The sequence below is a fragment of the Rhinoraja longicauda genome, chromosome 35 (assembly GCF_053455715.1).
Source record: "Rhinoraja longicauda isolate Sanriku21f chromosome 35, sRhiLon1.1, whole genome shotgun sequence".
Taxonomy (NCBI): Eukaryota; Metazoa; Chordata; class Chondrichthyes; order Rajiformes; family Arhynchobatidae; genus Rhinoraja; species Rhinoraja longicauda.
Window position 1 is genome coordinate 21168748 of NC_135987.1, and position 26918 is coordinate 21195665.

Sequence of the window (26918 nt, forward strand, 5' to 3'; positions counted from 1 at the left end):
GTAGGAACACTTGTGAATTGCAGGAATGATGTCAACCTCTCTCTCATCAATGAATAAAACTCTAAGCCCTCTCGTTACCGGTTTACCCACCAGGGGAAGCCGAACAAATCCCCACCGATAAAACACCTCTGGAAATGCTTTCCCAGCTGTGAAACATTTCCACCCTTAATGCTCTTGATGTTTAGAATCCAGGTCAGGAGTTACATTTTGGGATAGAGTTCCAAGAATAACATTGTCCACATCTACTGAGTTACAACACTGACTACTTCCAATGTAATTTGTTGATTGTAAAGCATTTTGGGGACATCCTTGGGTTGTCCAGAGAGCTGTGGACAAACAAGTCTTTTGAAATGACACTGTGCTTTCTGAGATCACCAGGCCCCATGGGTTGACTGATTGGAAGATACAGCATGGATACAGGCCCTTCGGCCCACCGAGTCCATGCCAACCATCGATCGCCCATTCACACTATTTCTGTTATCTGACTATCACATCCACTCCCTGCACACTGGGGGCAATTTACAAAAGGCCAATTAACCTACAAACCCACATGTCTTTGGGATGTGGGAGCACGGAGAGAAAGCCCACACGGTCACAGGGAGAACGTACAAACTCCACACAGACAGCACCCGAGGTCAGGATCGAACCCGGGCTTTTGGCTCAGCGAGTCAGCAGTTCCACCAGCTGCTGCCCTTAAATGATAGCATTTTTGAAAATTGTGACGTAAGAAACAGTGAAACTTGCAGCCTGTGGATCAACACTGCACACACGTGTAGGTTGTTACATCGCACCGCACGACCACCACTGGGCGGGCAGCCAACCAACAATGGCAAAAGAGCATGGTGATGGGAACAAGCCAGAACAAACCCTCCCCAGCACACTAAACGACCCTTCACAGTGATCCAGACGCACAGTGCTGGAGTAACACAGCGGGTCAGGCAGCATCTGAGGAAAACATGGATAGGTGACGTTTCAGGTCGGGACCCTCCTTCAGACTGATTGTGGTGGTTTTGGGAGAGGCGAGGGGGGAAGCTGGAAGAGAGGTGAGGGTGGGGCAAATCCTGGCAAATGATAGATGGTTTGATTGCATCCACCTATCACTCGCCAGGCTTTGTCCTGCCCAATCTTGCTTCAAGCTTTCTCCCCCTTCCCCATTAGAATCAGTCTGAAGAAGGGTCCCGGTACAAAACGTCACCTATCCATGTTCTCCACAGATGCTGCCTGACCCGCTGAGTTACTCCAGCACTCTGTGAAACGTCACCTATCCATGTTCTCCACAGATGCTGCCTGACCCGCTGAGTTACTCCAGCACTCTGTGAAGCGTCACCTATCCATGTTCTCCACAGATGCTGCCTGACCCGCTGAGTTACTCCAGCACTCTATCTTTTGTTTCCTGAACTCCAAGAATATCTCAAGAGAAGTCACAAAACCAACGGCCCAGAGTGAACTCCTCACCAGACTCTACGTTGTCGGCAGGCAGGGAAAGGCCATTCTTGGCTGAAATACGATGTCTGTAATCAGCAGCTTACCTATCTGAAGTGGATCTTTCACCGCCCGCACTCTGAAGAGTTGGTCTCCACGTTGGAACTCATCAGCACTGCCATTAGCCAGGCACGAGTACAACCTGAGGACAAGACGAGAGCCACTTCATTATGTTAAAAGTAGAACATCTCGCAATGCAAGGTTGTGGACACTGCCCAGTCCATCACAGGTACCGACCTCCCCATCACCACAGGTACCGACCTCCCCACCATCGAAGGTCCATCACAGGTACTGACCTCCCCACCATCACAGGTACTGATCTCCCCACTATCGAAGGTCCATCGCAGGTACGGACCTCCCCACCATCACGGGTCCATCACAGGTACTGACCTCCCCACCATCACAGGTACTGATCTCCCCACTATCGAAGGTCCATCGCAGGTACGGACCTCCCCACCATCACAGGTCCATCACAGGTACTGATCTCCCCACCATCGAAGGTCCATCATGATACTGACCTCCCCACCATCGAAGGCATCTACTGAGAGTGGTGGACACTGCCAGCATCATCAGAGACCCACACCACCCTGGCCACGCTCTCATCTCACTGCTACCATCGGGAGGAAGGTACAAGAGCCTGAAAGCTGTAACGCCCAGGTTCAGGAGCAGCTTGTTCCCAACATCCATGCATCTATTGAACACCACAAACACCAACTAAACTCCGAGCTACAAACGGCCATGACTGCACTGTGGGCCAGGAGGCGTATTGTTTGTCTCTGCACGATGTTCTGTTGTGGAGCAGTAACACACAATGCCCCACATCCCTGCATATCCATGTGCCCATCTAGAGGTCTCTCACACTCCATTATCGTGTCTGCCTCCACCAGCGGGCAATGTGTTGCAGGCACCCACCACTGGGTGCATTACTTGCCCCGTGCATCTCCTGGGCATGATACGGAGTGACTGAGGAATGGGGCACTCTTGGCCATGGAACAATAGCACCAGCCGTGAAGGCCAATATTCCACCAGGAAGCATCGAGCATTGCAGTCTAAACCACTCGGCTAATCTTGGAGATTAGCAGTGTGTGACAGCTCGTTGGATCTGGACATCTGCCCAAGAAACAGCAGAGAACAGGTGGAACGCCCCTTCATCTCCCCACTCGTCTCTTCCTCCTACACTCAACCAGATACTTAGCCATTGGATTAGTCATCGATCTGATCTGCTCAGCCTTATGGTCACAAGTAATTCATGTTGAGGTTAGAAAACAAGGAACTGCAGATGCTGGTTCAGGTCCAGACCTGAAACGTCACCATTCCACGTTCTCCAGAGATGCTGCCTGACCCGCTGAGTTACTCCAGCACTTTGTGAAACGTCACCTATCCACGTTCTCCACAGATGCTGCCTGACCCGCTGAGTTACTACAGCACTCTGTGAAACGTCACCATTCCACGTTCTCCACAGATGCTGCCTGACCCACTGAGTTACTCCAGCACTCTGTGAAACGTCACCTATCCATGTTCTCCACAGATGCTGCCTGACCCGCTGAGTTACTCCAGCACTCTGTGAAACGTCACCTATCCATGTTCTCCAGAGATGCTGCCTGACCCGCTGAGTTACTCCAGCACTTTGTACCTGTCCATGTTCTCCACAGATGCTGCCTGACCCGCTGAGTTACTCCAGCACTCTGTGAAACGTCACCTATCCATAATGTGAAGGCTGCCTGAAGGTTTTGTGCAACTGGAGGTCCCCAACAAGGCTACTGCCGGCTCCTGTAGCTGAAACTAGGCAGTCAGGTAAACCCCCAGCTGGGCTGGCAAAGCTGGGATGGCCCAACATACAACATGTTAAACATGAACATACAACACGTTAAACCTATTACCTCCAAATAAGCTCTGAACTACATAAACGTGGGGGCATTGGGCTTGCCTTTTTGCACTATTATTGTCACTATATACACTAACATTATTTTGTGTGTGTTTGTATGTGCGTGTGCGTATATATGTATGCTAACATTATTTTATATACATAAATATAACATACTGTTAGCTTATATAGTAACAAAAATATATATGTGCATATGTATGTACGTGTGTGTATGTATATATGTGCGTGTGTGTAAGAAAATAACTGCAAATGCTGGTACAAATCGAAGGTATTTATTTCACAAAATGCTGGAGTAACTCAGTAGGTCAGGCAGCATCTCAGGAGAGAAGGCATGGGTGACGTTTCAGGTCGAGACCCTTCTTCAGACTAATGTGTGTATATATATATATATATATATATATACACACACATACTTAACTGTCTTTTTTTCCTCGTTTATCATATTGTTTACAGTGCACTGTGTTTACATATTGTGTTGTGCTTCTGCAAGTAAGAATGTCATTGTTCTATCTGGGACACACGACAATAAAACACTCTTGAAATGGCAAATGCTGTTTCATGTGGACAACGTGTGTGCTGGAGATAGTGGAACAAGCAGTGGTTCAGTTTAGTTTTGAGATACGGCGCGGAAACAGGCCCTTCAGCCCATCTGATCTGCGCCAACCAGCATTCCCCGTTACACTTGCACTATCCTACACACACTTGGGACAACTCACAATTTTTACCGAAGCCAATTAACCTACAAACCTGCACGTCTTTGGAGAGCGGGAGGAAACCGGAGCACCCGGAGAAAACCCACGCAGGTCACGGGGAGAACGTACAAACTCCGTACAGACAGCACCCGTAGTCGGGATCGAACCTGGGTCTCTGGCGCTGTGAGGCGGCAACTCTATCGCTGCGCCACCGTGCCGTGGTAGTACAAGTTAAACAACAGCACGAGAAATAGGAGGAAGCTCGACAAAGCAGCAGAGGGTGTTGTCAGGGCTTGAGGGCCTGAGCTCTAACGAGAAGTCAGGCATGCTAGGATTTTATTCCTTGGAGCGTAGTAGGACGAGGGGCGATCTTATCGAGGGGAATAGATCAAGTGAGTGAACAGTCTTTTACCCAGAGTAGGGGAATCAAGAACCAAGGGGCATGGGTTTAAGGCGAGAGGGGAAAGATTTAATAAGAGAAATCAAAATAATCACAGAGGGAGAGCAACGAGAGAGCATGTTGCTAAACTCTCGTCGAAGAGAGGAGGAGAACTTCTTCAAAGTCGACAGAAAATCTGAAGAAGGGTCTCGACCCGAAACGTCACCCATTCCTTCTCTCCCGAGATGCTGCCTGACCTGCTGAGTTACTCCAGCATTTTGTGAATAAATACCCAAGATTTAATAGGAACCTGAGGAACAACATTTTCACTCAGAGTGGTGGAGGCAGGTCAAACAACAGCATTAAAAGACACTCGGACAGGTACATGGTTAGGAGGGATATTGGCCAAACGTGGGAAAGTGGGAGTAGTATAGAAGGGACATCTTGGTCAGCATGGATGAGTTGTGCTGAAGGGCCTGGGACTGTGTTGTATCATTCCATGACTACATGCACTGTGAAAGGAGATCAACCCCCACGGAGACTGGGGTGGTGTAGGACGTGAACGTGTGCATCTCCCCAGCTAGCTCACTGCATAAACCCAACACCTTCTAACCTTCATTTCAGCTGAACCAGGGCTGCAACACAACATGCTGGAGGAACTCAGTGGGTCAGGCAGCATCTGTGGAGGGAGTGGACAGACGATGTTTCCGGTTGGGATCCTTCTTCAGAGGCTGAAAGTTCGTCTGTCCATCCCTTTCACACAGGTGCTGCCTGACCCACTGTGATCCTCCAGCACTTTACCGGTTGCTGGACACTTTAACTCCCTCTCCCATTCCCACACGAACCTTTCTGTCTGAGTGTCACGGTCAGAGTGAGGCCCAGCACAAATTGGAGGAGCAGCACCTCATACTTCGTTTGGGCAGCTTACACCCCAGCGGTATGAACATTGACCTCCACTTCAAGTAACCCTTGCTTTCCCTCCCTCTCCAATCTTCCCCCTTCCGTTTTCCGACCAGTCTGACTGTCTCTGACCTTCTCCCAGCTAACAACAATCTATTCTACATTTTCCTTGATCTCCATCCCCTTTGTCCTGTTTTCACACCTTACACTTCCTGATCTATGTATCTCCCTCTCCCCTTGACATCAGTCTGAAGAAGGGTCTCGACCCAAAACGTCACCCATTCCTTCTCTCCAGAGATGCTGCCTGTCCCGCTGAGTTACTCCAGCATTTTGTGTCTGTCTTCAGCTTAAACCAGCATCTGCAGTTCCTTCCCACACACATCCTCCAGCACATTATCTTTTACTTAATGCCTTTACTACTTGAGGGTGGTTACGTGTCTCAAAACTCCCCTCAATCTCCGTTAAACAAACGGCCCGTAAACCGTTGACCCCAGTAACGGTCTGGGCTCAGAGACAGCCGGCTTGTTGTGTTGGGATGAGGTGCGCTTGAGGTTCATTACCTGATGTCTTCCTCGTTCTCAGGGAAACTCCAGAAGGCGATGCGTAGCTGCAACTGCTCAGGAACCGGAGGGTAAACCTTCTCCACCACTTCGAAGGGAATGTGCAGGGCTACCTGCTTGGCAGACAGCTCCACCAGAGGGGTAACCTGGCCATCTGCACAACAGACAAAGAGATTGCAACCAGGATTATTACGCCATCTTGACATTTACACAGCATTAGGAACATTGTCACACAACGAGCCTCGTCTTTACCAGAAATGCCACTGAGACGGGAAGGTTGGCCGAGACTATTTACAAGAATGTTGTCAGGACCCGAGGACCAGACACAGGAACAGGTTCTTCCCTGCTGTAATCAGACAGAACAGTCATCTCTGGAGGTCCAGGAGTAGTCTCCTTTCTCCAACCCACCCCATAATGGCCCTTGCACTTTTATTTATCTGCACATCCTCCACAGTTGTACCCCTTTCATGCTGCAACACTACATTCTGCACTCCGCTCTGTTTCTCTTTGCTCTGCCTGCTAGTGCATCAGTCACTGAAAGGAAGCATGCAGGTACAGCAGGCAGTGAAGGAAGCCAATGGAATGTTGGCCTTCATAACAAGAGGAGTTGAGTATAGAAGCAAAGAGGTCCTTCTGCAGTTGTACAGGGCCCTAGTGAGACCACACCTGGAGTACTGTGTGCAGTTTTGGTCTCCAAATTTGAGGAAGGATATTCTTGCTATTGAGGGCGTGCAGCGTAGGTTTACTAGGTTAATTCCCGGAATGGCGGGACTGTTATATGTTGAAAGACTGGAGCGACTAGGCTTGTATATACTGGAATTTAGAAGGAGAGGAGATCTTATCGAAACGTATATGATTATTAAGGGGTTGGACACGTTAGAGGCAGGAAACATGTTCCCAATGTTGGGGGAGTCCAGAACAAGGGGCCACAGTTTAAGAATAAGGGGTAGGCCATTTAGAACGGAGATGAGGAAAAACTTTTTCAGTCAGAGAGTTGTGAATCTGTGGAATTCTCTGCCTCAGAAGGCAGTGGAGGCCAGTTCTCTGAATGCATTCAAGAGAGAGCTAGATAGAGCTCTTAAGGATAGCGGAGTCAGGGGGTACGGGGAGAAGGCAGGAACGGGGTACAGATTGAGAATGATCAGCCATGATCACATTGAATGGCGGTGCTGGCTCGATGGGCTGAATGGCCTCCTCCTGCACCTATTGTCTATTGTCTTTCTTCATGCACCATTTGATTGTGCTTGTGTATGATGTGATCTGACTGGGCAGCACACAAACTAAGTTTTTCACTGTATCATCAATAAACCAAGCCTCCTCGCACTTTAGAAAACATCACGGCAATATATATTTTTTGCGATGGAAATATTTGCTTTACATCAACAACTTTGATGCACAAAAAAAACACAAAGTGCTGGAGTAACTCAGTGGGTCGAGCTGCTCTCTGGAGGGATTGGAGAGGCAACACTTGAGCCAGGACACTTCTTCACACTTTGATGCGGACACACACAAATATATAAACAGCTCCCTATAATATATAAACCCTCGATCACACACACTCACACACACAAATATACAGGCAACTCACTCATAAACATACCCCTAAATCACACGGACACACACAATCACACACACACACACACCCACACACACACCCACACACAAATATACAGGCAACTCACTCATAAACATACCCCTAAATCACAGACACACACCCACACACAAATATATAAGCAACTCACTCTTACATGTACACCCTCAATCACAGACACACATACGCACACACATACACACACACACAGAGACAGACACAGACACACACACAAATATATAAACAGCTCACTATAATATATAAACCCTCGATCGCACACACTCACACAAATATACAGGCAACTCACTCATAAACATACCCCTAAATCACACGGACACAAACAACCACACACACACACACACCCACACAAATATATAAACAACTCACTCTTATATATACACCCTTAATCACACTCAGACACACACACACACACCACACACACAGGCAGACACAAATATATAAACAACTCACTCTTACACCCACAATCACACACAGTGGACACACACAGACGGACACACAGACAAATATATAAACAGCTCACTCTAACATACGAACCCTGGATCACACACACTCACGTCTTGGAACTGAAATTGCAAAAACATGTGAGGGGACCAGTCATACTGTGCACGTCTAAAAATAACCTCTGCCATAAAACGCTCCTCACTGCGCCCACTAGTTATTTCTGTGCATTGAGTGGCTTTGGGTTGAATGGAGCAAGCAACCTCCAAAGAAATGAATGATGTTTTAACTCTTTATTTCACCGTGAATGGAGATTGATAAAAGCTTTCCAGAGCTAACGGAGTTCACCAGCGACCAGGGCAATGCCTTGACACGACACGGCTACTAGTGAACCAAGGACAATCTCACGATACTAGTGAACCAAGGACAATCCCACGATACTAGTGAACCAAGGACAATCTCATGGCTACTAGTGAACCAAGGACAATCTCACGATACTAACGAACCAAGGACAATCTCACAGCTACTAGTGAACCACAGACAATCTCACGATACTAGTGAACTAAGGACAATCTCACAGCTACCAGTGAACCAAGGACAATCTCACGGCTACTAGTGAACCAAGGACAATCTCACGGCTACTAGTGAACCAAGGACAATCTCACGATACTAGTGAACCAAGGACAATCTCACGGCTACTAGTGAACCAAGGACAATCTCACAGCTACTAGTGAACCAAGGACAATCTCACGATACTAGTGAACCAAGGACAATCTCACGATACTAGTGAACCAAGGACAATCTCACGATACTAGTGAACCAAGGACAATCTCACGGCTACTAGTGAACTAAGGACAATCTCACAGCTATTAGTGAACCTAGGACAATCTCACGGATATTAGTGAACCAAGGACAATCTCACGGCTACTAGTGAACCAAGGACAATCACAGCTTGTGGGAGCAGAGGGGATTAAACAAACCCGAAGTTGCATGTCAGCATCAGTCCACACAGTATTGGCCAATCACTCTGTCCTACCCTGACCAAAACCAGGGTTATAGTGCTAACAGAGAGCAAGGTTGGGATGATGCATTAAATTGAGATCCTCAGACAGCAGATACAATAGATTCCGTCAACACTGCAGAAGCTGGAATCTTGAGCAAAATACAAAATGCTGGAGGAACTCAGCGGGTCAATCAGCATCTGTGGAGGGAATGCCCCGGTTCCTGGATGATACATATTTTTTACTTGAATAAAGTTAATTTTGATTTTTTTTAAATCTGTGGAGTAAATGGACAGTTGACATTTCAGGACAGAAGGTGCTCGACCTGAAACATCACCTATCCATGTTCTCCAGAGATGCTGCCTGACCCGCTGAGTTACTCCAGCACTCTGTGAAACGTCACCTATCCATGTTCTCCACAGATGCTGCCTGACCCGCTGAGTTACTCCAGCACTCTGTGCTTCACATCAACAACTTTGATGCACAAAAGAGCCCACAAAAGTGCTGGAGTAACTCAGCGGGTCAGGCAGCATCTGTGGAGAACATGGATAGGTGACGTTTCAGGTGAGCAGGGGATGACCCAACATGTCACCTAACCACTCCCCCTGCTGATGCAGAGAGGCAAGAGGCCTGTGATTTTGTATTGTCACTTTATTGATCATTTTACTTGTATTTTGCTTTTTTCCAGAGTTGTTTGTGCACCTCACCATGTGCTTTCTCCATTCATTGATCTGAAGCCTTGAATCGTGCATGTATTTCCTTACAGCTCCACATGATAAAAACGTGAACACAGTTTTAGTTGGAGAGTTGGATGGTGAATAATTCTCTACCATGAGAAGCAAGACAAAGCCCTGGGATCTATTCACTCAGGTGTGGATGGGCCAACAGAGACAGGAGGCTGGTTTAATCCAAAGACAGACACAAAGGTTGGGCGGCACGGTGGCCTGGGTCAGATCCCGACTATGGGTGCTGTGTACGGAGTTTGTACGTTCTCCCCGTGACCTGCGTGGGTTTTCTCTGAGATAGACAATAGACAATAGGTGCAGGAGGAGGCCATTCGGCCCTTCGAGCCAGCACCGCCATTCAATGTGATCATGACTGATCATTCTTAATCAGTACCCCGTTCCTGCCTTCTCCCCATACCCCCTGACTCCGCTATCCTTAAGAGCTCTATCCGGCTCTCTCTGGAATGCATTCAATTGGCCTCCACTGCCTTCTGAGGCAGAGAATTCCACAGATTCACAACTCTCTGACTGAAAAAGTTTTTCCTCATCTCAGTTCTAAATGGCCTACCCCTTATTCTTAAACTGTGGCCCCCTTGTTCTGGACTCCCCCAACATTGGGAACATGTTTCCTGCCTCTAACGTGTCCAACCCCTTAATAATTTTACATGTTTCGATAAGATCTCCGGTTTCCTCCCACACTCCAAAGACGTACAGGTTTTGTGGGTTAATTGGCTTGGTAGAGATGTAAAATTGCCCGAGTGTGTGTGTGCCACCCTGTTGCACGGGCAAACTCTTTGCTCCAGTTTCCTATCCTCTCATTTAGATGGTTCAGGCGAAGTGGAGTGCGCCATTGTTTGATGTAAAAACCAGTTTGAATTCATCGGGAGCAGATGGCATTATTACAATTGAATAACTATGCTAATCAGGTTTTGATGGCTTCTTTGATAAACCTGTGGAGATTATAATCAACTAACACTTGGTGAAACATCACTACATCAGGAGACAGCCACTGACAGTAGTTACAAACATACTCCCAGACCAAGTTGGTCCATTTATAGTGTAGAAATAAGGAAGATGTACAAAAAACGTTTGAAGAAGGGTCATGACTTGAAACTTCACCTATCCATGTTCTCCAAGGATGCCGATTTACTCCAGCACTTTGTGACTTTTTAAAATCATTTATACAGCACCTTACAGCAAAAATAGGCCCCCTGGCATTTCAAACTAAGGCAGGAGACACAAGGAACACAGTGGCACAACGGTCGAGCTGCTGCCTTGGAGCGCCAGAGATCCGAGTTTGATCCTGACTTCGGCTGCTGTCTGTACGGAGTTTGTACGTTCCCCCCGTGACCTGCGTGGGTTTTCACCGGGTGCTCCGGTTTCCACCCACACTCCAAAGATGTACAGGTATGTAGGTTAATTGGCTGAGGTGAAATTGCTTTAAAACAGGATGAAAATTATAGTGCCTTCTGAAACAAGCAAATGTATCAAAGCAAAATATAAAAATACAAAAAACATTTTGAACAGGTATCTGGGTCGGAAGGGTTCTGAGAGCGATGGGACAAATGAGACTAGTCCAGTCTGCCAACTTGGGCAACAGGACAAGGTATGACATGAACATGTTTGTGGGGTTAAATATAACGATCTGGAAACAAGTGTAAAAATTACATTACAACAAATAAATCTGCCGACATCTCCTGTAACTTCATGGATCTTTCCAGCAGAGCCAATCTAAAGGGACAAAGGTTCAAGGTATATCCCTCCATCAGGAAATAAGGAACAAGAGGAGCAATGTTAGTGTTCCAGGAACCCCCTTGTCCTGCTGTGCCAACATGCTTTGTAGTCTCACACCATTTAAATAACACATTTGCTTTCTCATAGTTCCTTCCAATGTAGATGATCCCACGTTGCACCTGCTAACCTCTGGTACATTCACTTCCCTGACCTACACACCTTTGCTGCCTCCTCACAACCTGCCCACCTGCCCACCTTTGTATCAACAGCATGGACAGCGCAGGTTTGTAGGGATATGGGCCAAACGCAGGCAGGTGGGACTAGTGTAGATGTTGGCCAGTGCGGGCAAGTTGGGCCGAAGGGCCTGTTCCCATGCTGTGTCGCTCTATAACAGCAAACTGGAGCTGCCCCTAACCCATCCTTCACTGAAACCATTGACACAGATTGCCAAGAGTGGAGGCTCCAGCATCTATCTTTGTGACTGACTGTCAGACCTAAAGTGGCCATTTACCCTGCCCTTCTGTGTTCCGTTAGGTAGTCAATCTCCTATCCACCCCAATAACATCCCAACCCTCCCGCAAACCCATGACTACTCTGGGAACCCACGCCCATTGCATTGGCCAGCTCCTCTTTGTCCACTCTGCTTCGAACCTCCCCAACCTCGAGATTCACCTCGATTTAATAAAACCACATCAATTCTGCTCGTGTAGGAAAGAACTGCAAACGCTGGCTTAAATCGAAGGTAGACACAGAATGCTGGAGTAACTCAGCGGGACAGGCAGCATCTCGGGAGAGAAGAAATGGGTGACATTTCGGGTCGAGACCCTTCTTCAGTCTGAAACGTCACCCATTCCTTCTCTCCAGAGATGCTGCCTGTCCCGCTCTGTAGGTTGCTTCATGACTTTCTAAACATCCTGCTGTTACTTCCTTAAAGAACTCCAGCATTTTCCCCACGGCAGATGTTTGACTAATTGGCATACAATCTTTCCCGCTTTCCGCCTTGTTTCTTTCCCCATCGGTAAAAAGCTGAGCAACTGGGTAGTTGACTCCTCAAAACAACAATGAGCAGGTAAAGTGATGATTAGTGCTTCAGCAATAAGGGCATTTTATTAATGTTCATCAAGGGAAATATCCATTTCCAAAATAGTCAAGATCAAGAGGGCGAAAAAGACGAGGGATCTCAGTTCAGTTTATTGTCACGTGTACCGAGGTACAGTGAAAAGCTTTTATGCGTGCTAACCAGTCTTGTGCGGCACGGTGGCGCAGCGGTAGAGTTGCTGCCTTACAGCGAATGCAGTGCCGGAGACCCGGGTTCGATCCTGACTACGGGCGCCGTCTGTACGGAGTTTGTACGTTCTCCCCGTGACCTGCGTGGGTTTTCTCCGAGATCTTCGGTTTCCTCCCACACTCCAAAGACGTTCAGGTATGTAGGTTAATTGGCTGGGCAAATGTAAAAATTGTCCCTAGTGTGTGTAGGATAGTGTTAATGTGCGGGGATCGCTGGGTGACGCGGACTCGGTGGGCCGAAGGGCCTGTTTCCGCGCTGTATCTCTAAATCTAAATCTAAATCTGCCATCGCTGTCTAACTCTTAAATCCCAACCATTTTTCCCCTCAACACCAGAATGTTGTCTGGATTGGAGGACTGTGCAGTTATGGGAGTAGATTAGATAGGTAGGCCTCATATCCATTGGAGCACAGGAGGCCAAGAGAGGAGCAGATGCTGGAATATAAAATAGCAGGAGACACAGATTGGGGAGGTAGGATCGCAATCTCTTTTCCCTTGGTAGGGTTATCAAAATTGGAAGGCATAGGTTGAAGGGGATTTGGGGGGGAATTTTTTATTTTTCTACATACATACACACACACGTGCACACACAGAAAGAGTGGTTGGCAGGAACGTGGTCTGTGGATCAGGACTACATCCCAGTCTTTGGAAGGACGATTCAGAAGCCTGGTAACAGAGGGGATGAAGCTGTTCCTGAGTCTGGTGCTGCGTCTGAACCTTCTTCCCAACAGGAGTGGGAGGAGGAGGAGGAATGAGGGGGGTGGGGAAGGTGGCTGAGTATATTGGCTGCTTTCCCGATTCACTGAAGTGTGAAGCATGAAGTGTAGATGGAGTCTAGTTGAGTTTAGTTTCGAGATACAGCACGGAAACAGGCCCTTCAGCCCACCGAGTCCACACCGACCAGAGATCACCTATTCACACTAGTTCTACATTACCCCAATTTCGCATCCACTCGCTACACACCAGCAGCAATTTACAGAGGCCAATCTACCTGCAAACCTGCACGTCTTTGGGATGTGGGAAGAAACCGGTGCACCTGGAGAAACCTGGAGAAACACTGGAGAAACCTGGAGAAAACTCAAGGATCAAGTCCAGGTCTCTGGCACTGTGAAGCAGCAGCTCTACCCGCTGTGCTGCTGAAGGTAATAGAGGTGATCCTAGATGAGATGCTGCCTTCTTAAGTTAACAGTGGACAGTCTGGTCCCTCTGGTGAACTGGGTTACATCCACAACTTTCTGCAGTTGCTTGCGCTCTTGAGCAGAGCTGTTCCCAAACCAAACTGTGAGGCAACCCAAGAGTGTGATTTCTTTGGTGTATCTTGGCCAAAGGGGTATGAATGGTCTTGAATACATGGAATGCATTTTAAAATGAACAGGGCAGGATTCGATGAGCAACGTGTGAATAGCACTTAGTACTGCCTCTGTTCCCTACTCCAACAGATCTCCTGCCGGTGCTCGCAGGTATCGCACCCACAAAGCTTCGCAGAGAGTTCTTCACTCATAGGCTGATGTGCAAGGCCCCATCGGACACCAAACATCCTCTGCACCACCTCGCCCAGGATCCACAGCAACTGAGACCTCAACGCCTGTCATCTCGTCGCCTTTTCTCCCGTCATGCAGCGACCCTCTGTGGCTCCGGTTTCAACATACTAGGAGCATGGAGAACCAGCTGGGAACAGACATCGCCACCTCCTCAATTCACTGCCGCACCGAACACCACAGCCCCACCCGGCTCGGACACGCCCCGCAAAGAGTGGGTCGCCCTGAACTGGCTCCGCACAGGGGTCGGCCAGTTCAACGCCAACATGCATCGTTGGGGGTTGCATCCATCAGCAGCCTGCGTGTGTGGAGCAGACCAGCAAACAGCGCGGCACGGCATGTCCGACTGCACTGTCCTCCGTCCCCCTGGTGGAGGGGTAGACCTCACGGCCCTTGACAACAGCACATTGCACTGGCTACAGCGCCTGGAGGGCGTTACATAACCTCTGCTGCCTCAAACCCAAGAAGAAGACGCACTTAGTACTAAATCATTAGATTGGAAAGAATGGAAAGGCTGGGCTTGTATTCACTGGAGTTTAGAAGGATGAGAGGGGATCTTATAGAGACGTATAAAATTATAAATGGACTGGACAAGCTAGATGCAGGAAAAATGTTCCCAATGTTGGGGGAGTCCAGAACCGGGGGCCACACAGTCTAAGAATAAAGGGGAGACCATTTAAAACTGAGGTGAGAAAACACTTTTTCACCCAGAGAGTTTTGAATTTGTGGAATTCTCTGCCACAGAGGGCAGTGGGGGACAATTCACTGGATGGATTTAAAAGAGAGTTAGATAGAACTCTAGGGGCTAGCGGAATCAAGGGGTGTGGGGAGAAGGCAGGCACGGGTTACTGATTGTGGATGATCAGCCATGATCACAATGAATGGCGGTGCTGGCTCAAAGGGCCAAATGGCCTCCCTCTGCACCTATTTTCTATGTTTCTATCATGACAAAAATGGGGCGGGGCTGGAAGTGGTTCAAATTTATAGAAAGATAAATGTTTCAGTTTACCTAAACGTTAGAACCAAGCTCTGCCTAATGTCAACGAATCCCTGGCATTAGAAAGCAGAAGCTTCCAACACAGACAGAAGTTTCAAAACCTGCGTGTGATTACAGGGTTTAACGATCACAGATAAGGCCTGAAACACACCAGTATGCTCAGAGTGCCCTTCTGATCTCTCAAATAAACTCCAGCAAACAGGGTAAAAAAACATTGCATGCTAGATTCCTGAGCAGCAAAACTAAGCAAAGTATTGGAACTGCAGTGTGTGGGAAGGAACCACAGATACTGGTCTACACTGAAGGACCCATGATTGAATGGCGGAGTAGACTTGATGGGCCGAATGGCCTCATTGTACTCCTATACTTTATGGCCTTATGAAAATGCTGGAGTAACTCAGCGGGACAGGCAGCATCTCTGGAGAGAAAGAATAGATGATGTTTCAGGTGGAGACCTTTTTTCAGACTGAGAGTCAGGGGGAGAGGAAAACTAGAGGGTTTGAAAAGGTACCAGGTGACAGATCAGAGCCGGCACCAATGACCAGGGACAGGTGGAGCCCGCAATCCAAGTCTGTCCAACCTCTCCCTGTAGCATCTACCCTCTAATCCAGGAAGCATTCTGGCAAACCTCCTCTGCACCCTCTCTTTCCAAAGCCTCCACATCCTTCCTGTAATGGGGTGACCAAAACTGCATGCAACATTCCAAATTGTGTTAGTGACAATAATTCAGAGATAAATATTGACAGGAACTTCAGAGGTAGACAGCACAACTTGTGAGCTTTCACATCTGCCTGAAAGTGCAACATGGGTCTTTGATCAACATCGCATCTCCCAAAAGGGTGGCGCAGCGGTAGAGTTGCTGCCTTACAGCGAATGCAACGCCGTAGAATCGGGTTCGATCCTGACTACGGGCGCCGTCTGTACGGAGTTTGTACGCTCCCCCCGTGACCTGCGTGGGTTTTCTCCGAGATCTTCAGTTTCCGCCCACACTCCAAAGACGTACAGGTATGTAGGTTAATTGGCTTAGGATAAATGTAAAAATTGTCCCTAGTGGGTGTAGGATAGTGTTAATGTGCGGGGATCGCTGGTCGGCGCGGACCCGTTGGGCCGAAGGACCTGTTTCTGCACTGTATCTCTAAACTAAACTAAAGGGCCTTTGATCAACTCATCTCCTGCAAGTGCGGCACAGTGGCGCAGCGGTAGAGTTGCTGCCTCACAGCACTGGAGATCCATGTTCGATCCTGACTGCGGGCGCCGTCTGTACGGAGTTTGTACGTTCTCCCCGTGACCTGCGTGGGTTTTCTCCGAGATCTTCAGTTTCCTCTCACACTCCAAAGACGTACAGGTTTGTAGGTTAATTGGCTTGGTATAAATGTAAACTGTCCCTAGTGTGTGTAGGATAGTGTTGATGTGTGGGGATCGCTGGGCGGCGTAGACCCGGTGAGTCGAAGGGCCTGTTCCACGCTGTATCTCTAAACTAAACTAAAATGACTGTAGCAGCAACAGCTCAATCCCTAGGTTTGTCTGCCCATCTCTCCCACTTGCCTTACCCTCAACACACACACAGGGCCCCACACAGTCCCACTTCCCCCCCACTTCTCCAGCCCAGAGGGAGGGGCGTCTACTCAGAATAATGTCTATCCATCCCTTCCACAGATGCTGCCTGACCCACCGAGTTCCTCCAGCACTTTGTGTTTTGCTCCAGCTTCCAGCATCTGCTGCCTCTCCTGCCATTTTCCAAAGAATATGTCAAACAGATTGAGTTTCGAACCAAACCCCTGCCATTTACCATCATCTTAAACAATATATTCTATTGAAGGGTGCTATTCCTAAAATAGGTCGCCCATTGCAATAAATAATTCAATTGGATTCCCACTATCAAATTCAACACATACCACGCAGTATTTAAACACAAAATGCTGGAGTAACTCAGCGGGACAGGCAGTATCTCTGGAGAAAGAAATATCTCGACGTTTTGGGTCGAGATCCTTAGGAACATAGAAAATAGGTGCAGGAGTAGGCCATTCGGCCCTTCGAGCCTGCACCGCCATTCAATATGATCATGGCTGATCATCCAACTCAGTATCCCGTACCTGCCTTCTCTCCATACCCCCTGACCCCTTTAACCACAAGGGCCACATCTAACTCCCTCTTAAATATAGCCAATGAACTGGCCTCAACTACCTTCTGTGGCAGAGAATTCCACAGATTCACCACTCTCTGTGTGAAAAAAAACTTTCTCATCTCGGTCCTAAAAGATTTCCCCCTTATCCTTAAACTGTGACCCCTTGTTCTGGACTTCCCCAACATCGGGAACAATCTTCCTGCATCTAGCCTGTCCAACCCCTTAAAATTTTTGTACGTTTCTATAAGATCCCCCCTCAATCTTCAAAATTCCAGCGAGTACAAGCCGAGTCTATCCAGTCTTTCTTCATATGAAAGTCCTGCCATCATAGGAATCAATCTGGTGAACCTTCTCTGTACTTCCTCTATGGCAAGAATGTCTTTCCTCAGATTAGGAGACCAAAACTGTACGCAATACTCCAGGTGTGGTCTCACCAATGCCCTGTACAACTGCAGCAGAACCTCCCTGCTCCTATACTCAAATCCCCTCACTATGAATGCCAACATACCATTCGCTTTCTTCACTGCCTGCTGCAGTCCCGCTGAGTTACTCCAGCTTTTTGAGTCTACCTTCGATTTAAACCAGCATCCGCACATCCCTCCTACGCAGTATTTAAACTTTAGGTTGGGTTGGAATTTTTTTTTAAATAAAGGACTTGGTTACATGATATGAAAAATGCCACTTTGTACTCTATTCACGCTTGTTCATGGTATTGGTGGGGAGACTATCAGCAAGTGGACCATCGGTAATCGAGAGAAAACACCAAATTAGATGGCATAATTTCACATGCCTTTGAGCTGGAATAACTCAGTGGGACTGACAACATCTCTGGAGAGAAGGATGAGGTGACGTTTCAGGTCTGAAGAAGGGTCTCGATCCAAAATGTCACCCATTCCTTCTCTCTGGAGATGCAGTCAGACCCGTTGCGATACTCCTGTATTTGTGTCGACCTTCCCGGTTCTTGTCTTGTAGAATTGGAGGTTCCATCAACACATCCAGGTACTTGGTGCTGGCGTTGAATTTGTGCATCTCCGTTGCTCTCCACTATTCTGATTCAGCTGTTCAAACCCACTGTTTGCTTGACAAGGCAGCATGCCCACATTCCCAGCCACAGGGAGGGCTGGACACCTGCAGTTTATGTGCAGAGCCTAGCTGCCTAAATACGAGCTCACCCATCGTGGGTTTGGAAGAAGTGTAGGAAGGAAATGCTGGTTTAAGCCGAAGATAGACACAAAATGCTGGAGTAACTCAGCGGGACAGGCAACATCTCTGGAGGAGAAGGGTCTCGACCCAAAACGTCACCCATTCCTTCTCTCCAGAGATGCTGCCCGTCCCGTTGAGTTACTCCAGCATTCTGTGTCTATCTTCAAAGGTTCGAAGGATTTAGGTGTATTTTTATTTTGGAAGTAGCTTCACCAGGGAGAAGTCTGTACAAAATGACCAGCGATCCCCGCACATTAACACTATCTACAAACGCACACACGGGACAATTTACAATGATACCAAGCCTATTAACCCACAAACCTGTACGTCTTTGGAATGTGGGAGGAAACCCACGCAGGTCACGGGGAGAACGTGCAAACTCCGTACAGACAACACCCGTAGTCAGGATCGAACCTGCTTCTCTGGCGTTGCGTGGCAACAACTCTACCGCTGCGCCACTGTGCCATGCTTTATTGGTGGTTTTGGGAACTTTAATACCTACCAACATTTGGAGGAACCAGCCTACCTTTTTTTTTAAATCTCTGCTCAGACACATTCCACTGCAAGGATTTAGGTTGAATCAACATAACCCCAATTACATATGGCCACAACTAACCTTGTGTGACCTTTTCAAAATCAAACCTTCAAATTAAAAAATGGCTTTGATATTATTCCAACAGGTTAAAAATGAACTTCTGTAGAACTAAAGAAAGGTGCATATTTCCCAGAACTAAACCATCCATAACTGTGTGTGATATTTGGACAATTCACGTTTAATTCTCCAACTTTGTGTCTCATTGCATTGGTGCACCTCTACAATCCTACACACTTCATGAAATAAATGCTATGAATGGAAACAAGACTCCTACTGTACTGTTCGCTTCTCCACAGAGTTGTAGTGGCTGGATTCTACTTATGATAAAGTCCCTCTCCCATTCTCCCATGTTCGGAGAGATGATCCACAGAGGATGAAGATATACACTGTATGTTCATTGGAAAATCAGCTTTAAAAAGTTCAATGTGTTTACACTAAAGATACGTAAAATAGACAATAGACAATAGGTGCAGGAGGAGGCCATTCGGCCCTTCGAGCCAGCACCGCCATTCCATGTGATCATGGCTGATCATTCTCAATCAGTACCCCGTTCCTGCCTTCTCCCCATACCCCCTGACTCCGCTATCCTTAAGAGCTCTATCCAGCTCTCTCTTGAATGCATTCAAAGAATTGGCCTCCACTGCCTTCTGAGGCAGAGAATTCCACAGATTCACAACTCTGACTGAAAAAGTTTTTCCTCATCTCAGTAATAAAAATGGCCTACCCCTTATTCTTAAACTGTGGCCCCTTGTTCTGGACTCCCCCAACATTGGGAACATGTTTCCTGCCTCTAACGTGTCCAACCCCTTAATAATCTTAAACGTTTCGATAAGATCTCCTCTCATCCTTCTAAAATGCTGGAGTAACTCAGCAGGGCAGGCAGCATCTCTGGAGAGAAGGAATGAACAACGTTTCAGGAGCAGAATAGTCTCGAACCAAAACGGCACCCATTCGTTCTCTCCAGAGATGCATCAAAAGTTCAATATTGTGCGTGGCCAACAAAATATAGTCAATGTCTCACACGCACCAACGACCACAACAACGTGATATTCACCCCGGACACATCATACAGAAAGAACCAGCTAACCAAGACGTACGTGAACCTCAAACAGATGTAAGTTGTACAGGAACTATGCAGTTTTAAAAAAGGTATACTTCTAAGAACACATTGCAGGTCACACCAACAGAAAGCTGCCTTGAGAAGTTGCCCAAGTAAACAAAAATATATATGTGCAGGAAGGAACTGCAGATGCTGGTTTAAACCGAAGATAGACACAAAATGCTGGAGTAACAGGCAGCATCTCTGGTGAGAAGGAATGGGTGACATTTTGGGTCGAGACCTTTCTTCAGTCAAAAATATACTTCTGACACCACATTGCAAGTCATTCTGAAAACTGCTGCTTTAAGAGTTGCCCAAATAGATTCTCCCTTAGATTCTGTACTTTTACTATCTCTCTCAGTCACCGAATGCGGTACAAATTGTGGCGTGAAACAGTCCCGGGTTTCTCAGTGCCGGTCGGAACCAGACCTCTCCTCTCCGCCACCATCTTAATTCAAAACTGTCGGTCAGGGATGGTTGCCCAAATGGCTACAAAGCAATTTTATATTCAGTTAAAGAAATAGCAAGTGTAGGTCCTTGCATTTATACTGAGAAACATCTCGTGGTGCTCCACAGATGCGGTAACAACATTTGACAACTGGCGACATTAGGATGTCACCAAAGGCTCAAAGGGGTAGATGTTAATGGACAGTCTTTAGAGGAAATGGGAATGGAATGGCTGGTTTAAGGAGGAAATGCCTGAGCTTTGGCCCAAGAGGTTGAGGGCAAGTAATTAAATCAATACATCTCTGCTATTATTTAGAGTATTGTGTGCAGTTCTGGTCACCCCATTCATCACTGGAAAGATGTGGAGGCTTTGGAGAGGGGGCAGAGGTTTACCCTAATGCTTGCTGAATTACAGAGGTTCAGCAACAGGGAGAGGTTGGACAGACTTGGATTAGTTTCTCTGGAATGTCAGAGGTTGAGGGGAGGCTCGAGAGAAGTTTATAAAATTGTGAGGGTCACAGACAGGGTAGACAATCAGAGCCTTTGTGCCAAGTTGGAAATGTCAAACTCGAGAGAGAGAGAGAGAGAGAGAGAGAGAGAGAGAGAGAGAGAGAGAGAGAGAGAGAGAGAGAGAGAGAGAGAGAGAGAGAGAGAGAGCATGGCTACAAGGTACGAACGAGGGAGATGTTCAATGAAGATGTGCAGGGCAAGTTTTGTTTAATTATTATTACACATCGAGAGGTGGGGGCCTGGAACACACTGCCAGGGATGGTGGTGGACCCACAAATGTTAGCGGCATTTAAGAGGTATTGCTAGATAGTTAGATGGAGGTGCAGGGAATAGAGGGGTTTGGATCATGTACAGGCAGATGAGGTCGGTTTAACTTGGTAACATGTTCGGCACAAACATCGTGGGCCGAAGGCACCATTCCTGTGCTGAACTGTTCTATGTGGTCAGACGTGGAGGTGGGCAAAGATCCCAAGGGGGTGAAGGCCCGGTGATGTTTGTGTGGAGATCGACCAAACTGAAAACAAGGGGAATTGTTAAAAATGGAGGGATCCCAGAACAGGGAGGCAGAGTAGGTCAGCTTACACTCAGAGTGAGGTGCAGCTTAAATTGGAGGTACACCAACTCATATTGGGCAGCTTACAACCCAGGGGTATGAATATTAAACGTAGACACAAAATGTTGGAGTAACTCAGCGGGTCAGGCAGCATCTTAGAAACATAGAAACATAGAAACATAGAAAATAGGTGCAGGAGTAGGCCATTCGGCCCTTCGAGTCTGCACCGCCATTCAATATGATCATGGCTGATCATCCAGCTCAGTAACCTGTACCTGCCTTCTCTCCATACCCCCTGATCCCTTTAGCAAAAAGGGCCACATCTAACTCCCTCTTAAATATAGCCAATGAACTGGCCTCAACTACCTTCTGTGGCAGAGAATTCCACAGACTCACCACTCTCTGTGTGAAGAAATGTTTTCTCATCTCGGTCCTAAAAGACTTCCCCCTTATCCTTAAGCTGTGACCCCTGGTTCTGGACTCCCCCAACATCGGGAACAATCTTCCCGCATCTAGCCTCTCCAACCCCTTAAGAATTTTATACGTTTCTATAAGATCCCCCCTCAGTCTTCTAAATTCCAGCGAGTACAAGCCTAGTCTATCCAGTCTTTCTTCATATGAAAGTCCCGCCATCCCAGTGATCAATCTAGTGAACCTTCTCTGTACTCCCTCTAAGGCAAGAACGTCTTTCCTCAGATTAGGAGACCAAAACTGCACACAATACTCCAGGTGCGGTCTCACCAAGGCCCTGTACAACTGCAGTAGAACCTCCCTGCTCCTAAACTCAAATCCTCTTGCTATGAATGCCAACATACCATTCGCTTTCTTCACTGCCTGCTGCACCTGCATGCTTGCTTTCAATGACTGGTGCACCATGACACCCAGGTCACGTTGCATCTCCCCTTCTCCTTATCGTTCACCATTCAGGTAATACTCTGCTTTCTTGTTCTTGCCGCCAAAGTGGATAACCTCACATTTATCCACATTATATTGCATCTGCCATGCATTTGCCCACTCGCCTAATCTATCCAAGTCACTCTGCAGCCTCCTAGCATCCTCCTCGCAGCTAACACTGCCACCCAGCTTCGTGTCATCCGCAAACGTAGAGATGTTGCATTCAATTCCCTCGTCCAAATCATTAATATACACTGTAAATAACTGGGGTCCCAGCACTGAGCCTTGCGGTACCCCACTAGTCACTGCCTGCCATTCCGAAAAGGACCCGTTTATTCCTACTCTTTGCTTCCTGTCCGCCAACCAATTTTCTATCCACCTTAACACTGAACCCTCAATACCGTGTGCTTTAAGTTTGTACACCAATCTCCTATGTGGGACCTTGTCGAAGGCCTTCTGAAAGTCCAGATATAACACATCGACTGGTTCTCCCTTATCCACTCTATTAGTTACATCCTCGAAAAATTCTATAAGATTCGTCAGACATGATTTGCCTTTTGTAAATCCATGCTGACTTTGTCCAATGATTTCACCACTTTCCAAATGTGATGCTATCGAGACCCTTCTTCAGAGTACAGGTATGAAACGTATAAGATTATTAAGGGGTTGGACACGTTAGAGGCAGGAAACATGTTCCCAATGTTGGGGGAGTCCAGAACAAGGAGCCACAGTTTAAGAATAAGGGGTAGGCCATTTAGAACGGAGATAAGGAAAAACGTTTTCAGTCAGAGAGTTGTGAATCTGTGGAATTCTCTGCCTCAGAAGGTAGTGGAGGCCAATTCTCTGAATGCATTCAAGAGAGAGCTAGATAGAGCTCTTAAGGTTAGCGGAGTCAGGGGGTATGGGGAGAAGGCAGGAACGAGGTACTGATTGAGAATGATCAGCCATGATCACATTGAATGGCGGTGCTGGCTCGAAGGGCCGAATGACCTACTCCTGCACCTATTGTCTATTAAATTTCTCTAACTTCAAGTAGCCCTTGTTTTCCCTCTCTCCATCCCTCCCTCACCCTAGTTCTCCAACCAGTTTCACTGTCCTTCTCATTAACTTTGTTGATTGTATGCCTCATTGGTACAATGAACCATTGGACAATTTCCTTTAGCATCGTCTGCTTTGATCTGTCATTTTCACACCTTACCCTTCCATATCTCTAGACTTCCTCTCTCCTGACATTCAGTCAGAAGAAGTGTCTCGACTGAAACGTCACCCATTCCTTCTCTCCAGAGATGCTGCCTGACCCGCTGAGTTACTCCAGCATTTTGAGTGTATCTTTGTGGTGTAAACCAGCATCTGCAGTTCCTTCCTACACACAGTACGTACAGTGGCAAAGCTTGTGTGGGACTCTGGGAAAGTCGGCATTAGATCAAGAGAATTTTGGAAGAATTCCTTTTCATGGGCCATACAAGGTAATAACAAGATCTTTGGGAAGAGTCAGTAAGCTTCCAGTAAGAAAAATATGAATTTATATCACAACATAACCACTCCTATTCCTTATGACATGAACTAAATTGATATGCTTGTATTTGGTTAGTTACTACATGGTTTTTGTTAGGGGTAAGATTTGCCTTCTTCCCACTGCCAAAGGCAAATCATATCATATCATATCATATCATATATATACAGCCGGAAACAGGCCTTTTCGGCCCTCCAAGTCCGTGCCGCCCAGCGATCCCCGCACATTAACACTATCCTACACCCACTAGGGACAATTTTTACATTTACCCAGCCAATTAACCTACATACCTGTACGTCTTTGGAGTGTGGGAGGAAACCGAAGATCTCGGAGAAAACCCACGCAGGTCACGGGGAGAACGTACAAACTCCTTACAGTGCAGCACCCGTAGTCAGGATCGAACCTGAGTCTCCGGCGCTGCATTCGCTGTAAAGCAGCAACTCTACCGCTGCGCTACCGTGCCGCCCATCTTACCACTAACAAAAACCATGTAGTAACTAACCAAATACAAGCATATCAATTTAGTTCATGTCATAAGGAATAGGAGTAGAATTAGGCCATTTGGCCCATCAAGTCTACTCCGCCATTCAATCATGGGTGATTTCTCTCTCTATCTCCTAACCCTATTCTCCTGCCTTCTCCCCAGAACCCCTGACACCCGCACCAATCAAGAATCGATCCATCCCTGCCTTAAAAATATCCACTGACTTGGCCTCCACAGCCTTCTGTGGCAAAGAATTCCACAGATTCACCACCCTCTGACTAAAGAAATTCCTCCTCATCTCCTTTCTAAAAGAAAGCCCTTTAATTCTGAGGCTGTGACCTCTAGTCCTAGACTCTCCCACTAATGGAAACATGCTCTCCACATCTACTCTATCCAAGCCTTTCACTACTCTGTGCGTTTCAATGAGGTCCCCCCCGCATTCCTCTAAACTCCAGCGAGTACAGGCCCAGTGCCGACAAACGCTCATCGTAGGTTAACCCACTCATTCCTGGGATCATTCTTGTTACGCTCGTACAACTGAAAGCGTACGGGGGGCTGCAAATAAATTTGCAGGGTGGAATTGTGGATGGCACCAAGTGTCAGTCATTCACACAACATCCCAATTACAATGAGATAATACACGACTAATGAATAATAAATCTGCAGAATTCTCAGGAACACATGGACCACATAAATAATGCACATCACATCGACGGCACACCTCCAAACCTGCCAAATTATTCCTGTTTTGTGAAAGGATTGGACAATTGAAGTTCAAGACGACAGTGGTATAATATCGCATTCTACTCTTAGAGATAAGCTTTGTATGTTAGAAACCACTCTACTGTCAAGGCAAGACATTTAATTAAAAATGTTCTTCTGAGTAAAGTTTGTGCCAGGTACACTTTGGAGATAAAAATGGCAGGTCCATCCACAGAACCAATACGTGCTCACGTTTATCAGAGTGAAGCCTGAACTCTTCACGCCAAGTTCAGTTGCAAAATTACAAAACTGTCAACGATAATTATATTTCATATTATATTATACATTATATTAAAAATTATAATGTTTTATTTTTAATTGTCTGCTGTACATCGTGTGAGCAAAAGACCAAGTCAAGCTCCTTGTATGTACACATGCTTGGCAAATACATTTATTCTGACCCTGACACTTCACAGAAGGTGGAGAAGAAAGACTGGCCTCACCTTTGATTTTAACAGTGGGTGAATTTGGACCAGCAGATTGCTTCCTCCATCCCCGCCAGTTCTGGCACAGGCTCTCGGCTTCAGAGATGAAGGAGCAGAGAGAATCCTCCTCAAAGCGGTCGCTGTCTTCGAAGGAGAACCGCTCGCCATCCTCCCACTCTGCAAACATTAGTTCCATCACATTGGCAGCGCGGAGAGGAAGCAAAACAAAGGAGGTGGCCAGAGGTGTGGAGGAATCCAAGCCGTGAACAAACACAGCAAATCAGTAACAAAAGACCCAGGCTCAAGCCCTGCCTCGCTCGGCAAGCCGCACAACTTCTTCAAGCAAACGTCGAGGCAAAGACTCAGCCCCCAAGTGTCATTTTAAGTGAGAAAAAAAATACTCATTCATCAGGTGCCATCTTCAATCCCTCTCCAGAAGAGAAAAAAATAAGCCGGTCAACAAATCCCAGTCGGCTGCCGGAAAATGAAAGATCCCAGAATGAGGAGGGAGAAATCTTCTTTTGTTGTTCTAGCCGGTCTGTGTTGTCCCCTTTTGTTCTTCCCCTCTCTCTCTCTCTGAAACACTTGGGAGAGGAAAGAAAAGATGGTCACCTTAAATTAATAACACACACACACACACACACACACACACAATTAAAAAGGGTAAACGAAGCCCCCCTCCCCCTGCCAAGGGTGACAGACCTGTGTAGGTCAGGGCAGAGTTGTTGTTGAGGGAGGAGGGAGAGGGGGGTGTTTGTTGTTGCTCCACACATCCTCACAGCCAGCCATTCTCAGGAGCACTGGGAAACCGAACATGCAGGGAGGGGGGGCAGGGGAAGGGGAAGGAGGGGGAAGGGGGGAGAGAGGGAGGGGAAGGGGAGAGAAGGGGAAGGGAGAAGGGGGAGAGAGGGGAAGGGGGAGAGAGGAGAAGGGAGAGAGGAGAAGAGGAGAGAGGGAGGGGAAGGGGAGAGAGGGAGGGGAAGGGGAGAGAGGGGGGAGAGAGGGGGGAGAGAGGGGGGAGAGAGAGGGGGGGAGAGAGAGGGGGGGAGAGAGAGGGGGGAGAGAGAGGGGGGAGAGAG

General features: G+C 47.3%; 1 protein-coding gene across 1 annotated transcript in view; it reads right to left on the minus strand.

Annotated features, from left to right (window-relative positions):
* Window positions 1-26918, minus strand: part of zswim8 (zinc finger, SWIM-type containing 8) — a 95066-nt gene that overhangs the window by 66919 nt on the left and 1229 nt on the right. The window contains exons 2-4 of the mRNA XM_078428356.1: window positions 25858-26423; window positions 5899-6052; window positions 1530-1624 (exon numbers count right to left, since the gene is read on the minus strand). Of these exons, the coding sequence (XP_078284482.1) occupies window positions 1530-1624; window positions 5899-6052; window positions 25858-26035 (427 nt within the window). The 5' untranslated portion in view covers window positions 26036-26423. The remainder of the gene's footprint in view (window positions 1-1529; window positions 1625-5898; window positions 6053-25857; window positions 26424-26918) is intronic.